The 10,059-nt window shown below is 43.1% G+C and overlaps 1 protein-coding gene across 1 annotated transcript; it reads left to right on the forward strand.

Annotated features, from left to right (window-relative positions):
* The first annotated feature begins 504 nt into the window (after nt 1-504).
* On the forward strand, nt 505-9,933 carry LOC139399933 (snRNA-activating protein complex subunit 3-like). The gene is made up of 3 exons (XM_071145064.1): nt 505-672; nt 8,878-8,985; nt 9,116-9,933. Exons 1-3 carry the CDS (start codon nt 569-571, stop codon nt 9,261-9,263), a joined length of 360 nt encoding a protein of 119 aa, XP_071001165.1. The 5' UTR covers nt 505-568; the 3' UTR covers nt 9,264-9,933.
* Nucleotides 9,934-10,059: the final 126 nt, after the last annotated feature.

The raw sequence follows: 10,059 nt of genomic DNA on the forward strand, positions 1-10,059 counted from the left end.
TTGCTCAGTATCTGCTATATCTAATGGATATTCATATGCATTTTATTGATGAACTGGAAACAACCCTTTGAGTTTACATCCCTGTTAGTGAGCATTTCTCCCATTTGCCAAGATAATCCATCCACCCACCTAACAGGTGTGTCATATCAAGAAGCTGATTAAACAGCATGATCGTTACACAGGTGCACATTGTGCTGGGAACAATAAAAGGCCACTCTAAAATGTGCAGTTTTGTCACTCAACACAATGCCACAGATATCTCAAATTTTGAGTGCAATTGGCATGCTGACTGCAATAATGTCCACCAGAGCTGTTTAGGGCCTAATTCATTTATTTCAATATGAACTGTAACTCAGCAAAATCTTAAATTGTTGCGCTTTTAGATTTTTGTTCTGTGTAAATTTAAGATGAATTTCCAAAGCGTATTTTCTGGGTGTTGGAGTTCATTTCTCTTCCTCTACTTTCTACTGTACTTTTCAAATTGGACAAAGTTGCATTGTACTATATTTCCAGGACCACCATTGAATGGGCAAAGACCAGAGACTTCCCCACATTCCACAAGGCCAAGATGGAGGACACCAGGTTCTACGACCTGAAGGTGAAGGTGGGATACCCCTACCTCTTCTGTCACCAGGGAGACTGCGAGCACGTTGTCATCATCACCGATATCAGGTCAGAGGTCATTTTGTCATCCATATTGATACCTGGATTTTGAGCTTTGACTTGGTATGTCATTTCCCCCTACACTGAGCTCCAAAAGTATTGGGACAGTGACACGTTTTCTGTTTTGGCTCTGTACTCCAGCACTTTGGATTATAAATGATACAACTATGAGGTTAAAGTGCAGACTGTCAGCTTTAATTTGAGGGTACTTTTATCCTTATCGGGTGAACCATTCAGAAATTACTGCACTTTGTGTACGTAGTCTCCCCATTTTAGGGGACCAAACGTATTGTGACAAATTCACGTAAAATGTTTATTTGGTCCCATGTTCATAGCACGCAATGACTATATCAAACTTGTGACTCGACACATTTTTGGGATGCATTTGCTGTTTGTTTTTTGTTGTGTTTCAGATTTATTTTGTGCCCAATAGAAATTCATGGTACATAATGTGTCATTTACAATAAAAGTGACTCAAATGACACTACATTATTTACCATGAATTTCTATCGGGCACAAAATAAATCTGAAACACAACCAAAACAATCAGCATATGCAAGAGCGAATATAGTAGACAGTTGCTGTCAAAAACGGATATGTGCTTTGTGTCGTCCTTTTGGTGGACCTGTTAATGACATCCTCTCTGGATGTTCTCACTTTATTTAGTGTGTCATTAGGTAACTTGACAGTACACCTGTTTCTTTGAAGTAAAAAATGCGTAGTGACATCCTCTCAGGTGATGTGCAGTGAAGTGAACTTAAAGGAATGTGTTTAAAAAAAAATTTAAAAACTTTTCGGGGAGGCTTGAGTTTGAACTTTTGACAGTTCAAACAGTTGGTAAGTTTTGTAGTGAACTTGTGGAAGTGTTGTGAGCATGTGACCCCCCCCCCCTTGTAGAAGGAACATAAAAGCAATTTCAAATCACACTTGAAATGCTTGTGTTTCTAGTTCTGACAGTGCAGCAATATCTAACATGTAATCTAACAATTCCACAACGACTACCTAATACACACACATCTAAGTAAAGGCATGGGATAAGAATATATACATATAAATATATGGATGCGCAATGGGAGCGACCATAGGCAAGATGTAATAGATGGTATAAAATACAGTTTATACATATGAAGTTAGTAATGCAAGATCTGTAAACATTATTAAAGTGACTAGTGATCCGTTTATTAAAGTGGCCAATGATTTCAAGTCTGTGTAGGCAGCAGCCACTCTGGTTTAGTGATGGCTGTTTAGCAGTCTGATGGCCTTGAGATAGACGCTGTCTCTCGGTCCCAGCTTTGATGCACCTGTACTGACCTCGCCTTCTGGATGATAGCGGGGTGAACAGGCAGTGGCTCGGTGGTTGTTGTCCTTGATGATCTTTTTGGCCTTCCTGTGACATTGGGTGGTGTAGGTGTCCTGGAGGGCAGGTAGTTTGGCCCTGGTGATGCGCTGTGCAGACCGCACCACCCTCGAGAGCCTTGCGGTTGAGGGCGGTGCAGTTGCCGTACCAAGCTGTGATACAGCCCGACAGGATGCTCTCAATTGTGAATCTTTAAAAGTTTGTCAGGGTTTTAGGTGACTTGTTGTTGCGCTGTCTTCACCACACTGTTTGTGTGGGTGGACCATTTAATTTTGTCTGTGATGTGTATGCCCAGGAACTTAAGTTTCCACCTTCTACACTGCTGTCCCTTCAATGTGGATAGGGGGGGTGCTCCCTCTGCTGTTTCCTGAAGTCCATGATCATCTCCTTTGTTTTGTTGACGTTGAGTGAGAGGTTGTTTTCCTGACACCACACTCCGAGTGCCCTCACCACCTCCCTGTAGGCTGTCTTGTGGTTGTTGGTAATCAAGCCTATTACTGTTGTGTCGTCTGCAAACTTGATGATTGAGTTGGAGGCGTGCGTGGTCACGCAGTCATAGGTGAACGGAGTACAGAAGGGGGGTGAGCACGCACTCTTGTGTTGAGGATCAGCGAAGTGGACAGTTGTTTCTGACATTCACCACCTGGGGGGCGGCCCGTCAGGAAGTCCAGGACCCGGTTGCTCAGGGCGCGGTTGAGACCCAGTGCCTCAAGCTTAACGATAAGCTTGGAGAGTACTATGACGTTGAATGCTGAGCTATAGTCAATGAACAGCATTCTTACATAGGTATTCCTCTTGTCCAGATGGGATAGGGAAGTGTGCAGCGTGACGGCGATTGCATCGTCTGTGGACCTATTGGGGCGGTAAGCAAATTGAAGTGGGTCTAGGGTGACCGGTAAGGTGGCGGTGATATGATCCTTGCCTAGTCTCTCAAAGCACTTTGATGACAGAAATGAGTGCTACAATGAGTGCTACAATTACAGGTAGTAATTTAGTTCAGTGCCTTCTTGGGTACAGGAACATTGGTGGCTATCTTGAAGCATATGGGGACAGCAGACTGGGATAGAGAGAGATTGAATAGCCAGCTGGTCTGAGTATGCGGTCTGGGCCGGTGGCCTTGCAAGGGTTAACACGTTTAAATGTCTTACTCACGTCGTCCATGGAGAAGGAGAGCCCACAGTCCTTGGTAGCGGGCAGCATCGTTGGCACTGTATTAACCTCAATATTACCCTAGTTTGTAGTATCCTAGTTTGTCTGGAAGCAAGATGTCAGTGTCTGTGACGTGGCTGGTTTTCCTTTTGTAGTCGTAGTCTGTGATTGTCTGTAGACCCTGCCACATACGTCTCGTGTCTGAACCGTTGAATTGCGACTCCACTTTGTCTCTATACTGATATTTCACTTGTTTGATTGCCTTGCAGAGGGAATAACTACACTGTTTGTATTCGGCCATATTCCCAGTCACCTTTCCATGGTTAAATGTGTCTGTTTTGCGTGAATGCTGCCATCTGTCCACGGTTTCTGGATAGGGTAGGTTTTAATAGTCCCAGTAGGTACAACATCTCCTATACGCTTCCTTATAAGCTCACTCAGACTCGGCATATACTTCAATATTATTCTCTGAGGCTACCCGGAACATGTCCCAGTCTGCGTGATCAAAACAATCTTGAAGCGTGGATTCTGATTGGTCAGACCAGCGTTGAATAGTCCTTAGCACGGGTACATCCTGTTAGAGTTTGTGCCTGTAGGAAGGGAGGAGCAAAATGGAGTCCATCACATTTGCCGGAATGAGGGTTGGGGAGGGCGTTGTATGCATCGCGGAAGTTAGAGTAGCAGTGACCCAGTGTTTTTCCAGCGTGATCAATATGCTGATAGAATTTAGGTAGCCTTGTTCTCAAATGAGCTTTTTTTTAAAATCCCCAGCTACAAAAAAATGCAGCCTCCGGATATATGGTTTCCAGTCTAGTGAAGTTCCTTGAGGGCCGTCGTGGTATCGGCTTGAGGGGGGATATACACGGCTGTGACAATAACCGAGTAGAACTCGGTCAGCATCTGTGAGTCATTATAGGTCGGGTGAGCAGAAGGACTTGAGTTCCTGTATGTTGTTACAATTACACCATGAGTTGTTAATCATGAAACACAAGCCCTTCTTCCCGGAGAGATGTTTATTCCTGTCGGCGCGACGCACAAAGAATCGACTCTGACAGCATATCCCGAGAGAGCCATGTTTCTGTGAAACAGTATGTTAGAATCCCTGATATCTCTCTGGAAAGCAACCCTTGCCCTAATATCATCTACCTTGTTGTCTAGAGACTGGACATTAGCAAGTAATATACTCAGAAGCGGTGGGTGGTGTGCGCGCCTCCCAAGTCTAACCTGAAGACCGCTCCATCTACCTCTTCTCCGGCGGCGTTGTTTTGGGTCAGCCTTTGGAATCAGTTCAAATGCCCTGGGTGGTTCAGACAAAGGATCCGCCTCGGGAAAGTCGTATTCCTGGTCCATAGTGCTGGAAAGTTGATGTCGCTCTGATATCCAATAATTCTTCCTGGCTGTATGTATGATTTTCTGGGCTAACAATGTAAGGAATGATGCATAAAAAAAACAAAATACTGCAAAGTTTCCTAAGGCCTAGAAGCGAGGCAGCCCTCTCTGACAGCCATTTTGGTCAACCCGGGTAGGTTTGCCTGTGTATAAGTAAGTCTTAGGCTTGTCCTATGAACACTACGAGTGAGAAGAAACCTCGAGAAAGAGGAACAGAACTCTAAAGAAGAAAAACATGGAGTTGTCACTTACTGACACACACGTGATGACCGTAACATCGAAAGTAGGATGATGCCGGCTTCAACAGAAAAAGGGCTTAGTGTAAATCGGCACAACACAAAATAGTTTTCTACATTTGTGCAGAACCCAAATACTATCCATAAAGGTGCTGGGAGATCAAGTGGTTATGTCTAATGGACAGCTATGGGGTTTGATTACCCAGCCTGTAGAGCGAAGCTCTATACCTTAGCTGAAGAAGAAGAATATACAGACCAAACCTTGAGTGGAATACAGGCTTGAGGACTAGGATGTGTTTCACAAGGTGGTGTGTTATGAGCTGAGAGTTAGCTAAAAAGGTTATTTATACCTTGTACAAGGGGTAGGAGGGTAAGGGTTATTTATACCTTGTAGGAGGGTAAGAGTTATTTATATATTGTACAAGGGGTAGGAGGGCAAGTGGGGGTGTTCGGTTACAGTCAGTGTTATTTACCTTTTAATGAAATCTTCCTCTAGATCTGTCTCTCCCCGCTCTGTTTCTGTCTCTACACAAGAGCCAATGGGTTCTTGGGATGTGTGTCAAATCAAAATCCAATTATATTTGTCACATGCGCTGACTACAAAAGGTGTAGTTCTTACTGTGACATGCTTACTTATACAAGCCCTTAACCAACAACGCAGTTAAGAAAAATTGGATTTTAGAAAATATTTCCTAAATCAAAAAAAAACAAAACAAATGTAACCATAACGAGGCTATATACAGGGGGTACTGGTGCAGGGGGGGGGGGTGTCAGGTTACAAGCAGGGGTATTTACAAGCAGCGACGTGTCTGCAAGCTCGGAACTCTAGGCGTCTAACAGATAACGCCTTAATGAGTTCAATATTATGAACTTAGGGTGACCCTAGGTTCACAACATGCCTAATGACCTGGGCAGCCACAATGTTTCTGCTTATGAAGCAATAAATGATTGACAGGCTTAAAACCACCTAAAAAATATAATTGTACTCTTTAACGATGTGTTCTTTACTAATGACTTAAACAGAATTTTACTCCCTTAATAACCTTTTACTGCAGTGGGCTAAATCAGGGTCACAGGGTGATTTCTTGGGAGTCTTAAACAAATCTACTTTGAAACAGAAGTATACACATGACACACATTGTTATGGGCTTAAAAAAAAGACAGTTTACATTTATTCAATTGAGTTTGCATCTCAATATACCACTGAAATGTAACAAAATGCCTGGTTTTTATTGAGCTGTACACCTATGCTCAGTTGGTCAATATTCCCCTCCAGTGATTCCCCAACATCTTGTCAACATATGCTTTTCCACATTGTTACATTACAGCCTTATTCCAAAATTGGATTAAATAAACAATTTTCCTCATCAATCTACACACAATACCCCATAATGACATTAGTGAAAACAGGCATTTTAAAATATTAGCAAATGCATTAAAATGAAACACCTTATTTACTTATAGCAAAAGGGTCTAAATGCTTGAGACTCAATTGAGCTCAGGTGCATCCTGTTTCCATTGATCATGATCATTGATGTTTCTACAACTTGATTGGAGTCCACCTGTGGTAAATTCAATTGATTGGACATGATTTGGAAAGGCCTGGCCTTATACCTGTCTGTATAAGGTCCCACAGTTGACAGTGCATGCCAGAACAAAAACAATGCCATGAGGTCGACAGAATTGTCCGTAGAGCTCCGAGAATTGTGTTGAGGCACAGATATGGGGAAGGGTACCAAAAAATGTCTGCAGCATTGAAGGTCCCCAAGAACACAGTGGCCTCCATTCTTAAATGGAATACGTTTGGAACCACCAAGACTCTTCCTAGAGCTGGCCGCCCGGCCAAAATGAGCAATCGGGGGAGAAGGGCCTTGGTCAGGGAGGTGACCAAGAACCTGATGGTTACTCTGACAGAGCTCCAGAGTTCCTCTGTGGAGATGGGAGAACCTTCCAGAAGGACAACCATCTCTGCAGCACTCTATCAATCAGGTCTTTATTGTAGAGTGGCAAGACGGAAGCCACTCCTCAGTAAAAGGCACATGACAGCCCGCTTTGAGTTTGCCAAAAGGCACCTGACCATAAGAAACAAGATTCTCTGGTCTGATGAAACCAAGATGGAATTCAGGCCAAAGAGTTCAGTGTCACATCTGGAGAAGCATGGTGGTGGCAGCATCATGCTGTGGGGATATGTTTCAGCGGAAAGGACTGGGAGACTAGTCAGGATCGAGGGAAAGATGAATGGCGCAAAGTACAGAGATCCTTGATGAAAACCTGCTCCAGAGCGCTCAGGACCTCAGACTGGGGCGAAGGTTCACCTTCCAACAGGACAACGTCCCTAAGCACACAGCCAAGACAACGCAGGAGTGGCTTCGGGACATGTCCTTGAGTGGCCCAGCCAGAGCCTGGACTTGAACCCGATCGACCATCTCTGGAGAGACCTGAAAATAGCTGTGCAGCGACGCTCCCCATCCAACCTGACAGGGCTTGAGAGGCTCTGCAGAGAAGAATGGGAGAAACTCCCTAAATACAGGTGTGCCAAGCTTGTAGCGTCATATCCAAGAATAATTGAGGCCGTAATCGCTGCCGAAGGTGCTTCAACAAAGTACTGTGTAAAGGGTCTGAATACTTATACAAAAACATTTTTTACATTTACATATTTTGCAAACATTTCTAAAAACCATTTTGGGGTATTGTGTGTAGATTGAGTGGGGGAAAAACCATTTGATCAATTTTAGAATAAGGCTGTAACGTAACAAAATATGAAAAGTCAAGGGGTCTGAATACTTTCCGAATGTACAAAAAGTGTAAATTTCTAAACGGGTCACCCGATATGAATGAAAATAAGCTCAAATTTAAGTTGACAGTCTACACTTTAACCTCAGTCATTTAAATAATTTAAAATCAAAGTGCCGACTACAGAGCCAAAATATGTTGCTGTATCTATGCGAAATCAATGTGTCAGAAATCGGTTCACCTTACTCATATCGGTACTGTGAAGAAGGCCAGATTTCTGGTAAGACAGCAGGTCAGGGGAAAGTGCTGCCCTTTCTAGATGAATAGGATAAAGTCATATCTTTGATCAATTCACTCACATGATAAAGAGCCTTGAGGCTTTCCAATTGATCTATATTGTAGGTCAGTCAGCCTTTTCAGCTTTCTGAGACTGATTTGATTTAAGTTTTAGCCTTCTTCTGACTGGTGTTCTTTGCTGGAGGCACTAACTGTGCATGAAGGCTGGTTTTGTGGCGTGATGTTTCCAAGAAGGCCTCAGCCTCAGTGCTGCCAGTAAAACTGTTACAAAACTGTGCTGGCTCAGATATTTTCCCATCACTTTGTCCTTTTCAACACAGTTTTTATTTATTTAACCTTTATTTTGACAAGGAGTCAAGGCTGAGATCAAGGTCTCTTTTCCAGATGAGCCGTTTTAATACAGTACAGAATACACATTCATTCAAAAAGAATTGTGATAGTGTTTTGCTTTTCATGTATTGTTGGGTTGTTTTAAAATACACTGTTCACTAAAAGATCCCCTAGGAGCCATCACATGCCCTAGACCAGTGTTTTCCAACTCTGTCCTCTGGACCCCAACGGGTGCACGTTTTGGTTTTTGCCCTAGAACTACACAACTGATTCATCAACCTTTTGATCATTTGAATCAGCTGTGTAGTATTAGGGCAAAAAACAAAATGTGCACCCCTTGGGATCCAGAGGACCGCGTTTTGGGGGAAAAAGTGCCCCAGGCCTACAGCACAGGGGTCAAGCTCATTCCAAGGAGGACCGAGTGTTCGCTCCTCCCTTGTACTTGATTGATTAAGGTTAGCAATTAGTAAAGAACTCTCCTCACCTGGTTGTCCAGGTCTTCATTAATAGGAAAAACAAAAACCAGCAGACACTAGGCCCTCCATGGAATGAGTTTGACACCCCTGCACTGAGGCACCAATTCATCATATTTGTGCATTGGAGATCATTCCACGCTAAAGGTGAAAGGTTCCAGCCACTGTGGTAGATGTGTAACAAGGCTTGGTTTGGTTTCATTAGTGTGGACATGGTATGTTTTATTTTATCCCTGCTCAATGTTTCCAGACTGGCTCATAAGGATGACTGCCTGGATAGGAAGTTGTACCCTCTCCTTACCCACAAGCACAGGGTCATGACCAGGAAGTGCGCCGTGTGTCACGTCTACATCGGCAGGTGTGTAGAAAAAATATCATCATTCTCTTTGTACATGACCTGGCCAAAACAACATCCCTAACAATTGACTGTACATTAGTTTAAATTCATTACAAGTTGTCAGTGTACTAATTTGACTTGTTTTTTTCAGATGGTTAACCACAAATGATCCATTTGCCCCAAATGACCCGTGTCTCTTCTGTGAGCGATGCTTCCGCATGCTTCACTATGACGAGAAAGGAAACAAACTAGGACAGTTCCTGGCCTACCCTTATGTGGACCCTGGGGCCTTCAACTGAGACCGTCCTGTTTCTCCCTCCTACTGCTGTGCAGTATTAGTAATGGCACATTTCTGTTGGCATTAAAGCAGTTTATTTACTGTTCTATTTGTCTTGGGATTCATGATCACATGGAAATGTTTTTGTTGTAGTCATAGAATTGTAAAGCTCATAGACTGTTCGTTTCGGATAGATTAACCTTCAGTGGTGAGCTGGTGATGTCACCAGCTCATGCTACTCATGAGAAGTTCACTTGAATGATTATAGCTCGTACGAAGAATTGGTTTCACTAATTAAAGTGGAAATCAGTGGGACAACACCCTTCTGTCTTCTACCTCTGGATAGGGATATCTCGCCCTGCAAAAGCTCGAGTGGTGACTTGGAAGGGCACTCTAGCAACATCTTGATTCAAAACACTTCGATGGAATAATCTTAACTGATCTGTTAAGCTACTGATGGCCATTTTAGACCGGAAAGCTCAGGTCTGAGTAAAGATGTTAGGCTAATAGTTTTCCGTGTGACCTGTGAAAGATTGACTGTTGACTTGACACAGTACCATTGATAGAAGCAATTTATTTGAATGCGTACAGATGAGGTCAATTATATTGGCGCCACTTGTACTTTGCAGTAGAGCAGAATGTTCTGCTTTCTCTTACCCTGTAGGCACCTGCAACTTACTACAGGTGACAAATAACTTAATGAGACTCATTGCCTCCAAATTAATGAATTTTGAATAAGCTAGTCTAGGCCATTTGACTTAAGTGAAAAATATTAATTTTGATTTGGTCCTGTGAAGTGTAAACAAGTTATTGATTTA

Source organism: Oncorhynchus clarkii, unplaced genomic scaffold (assembly GCF_045791955.1).
Source record: "Oncorhynchus clarkii lewisi isolate Uvic-CL-2024 unplaced genomic scaffold, UVic_Ocla_1.0 unplaced_contig_10977_pilon_pilon, whole genome shotgun sequence".
NCBI lineage: Eukaryota > Metazoa > Chordata > Actinopteri > Salmoniformes > Salmonidae > Oncorhynchus > Oncorhynchus clarkii.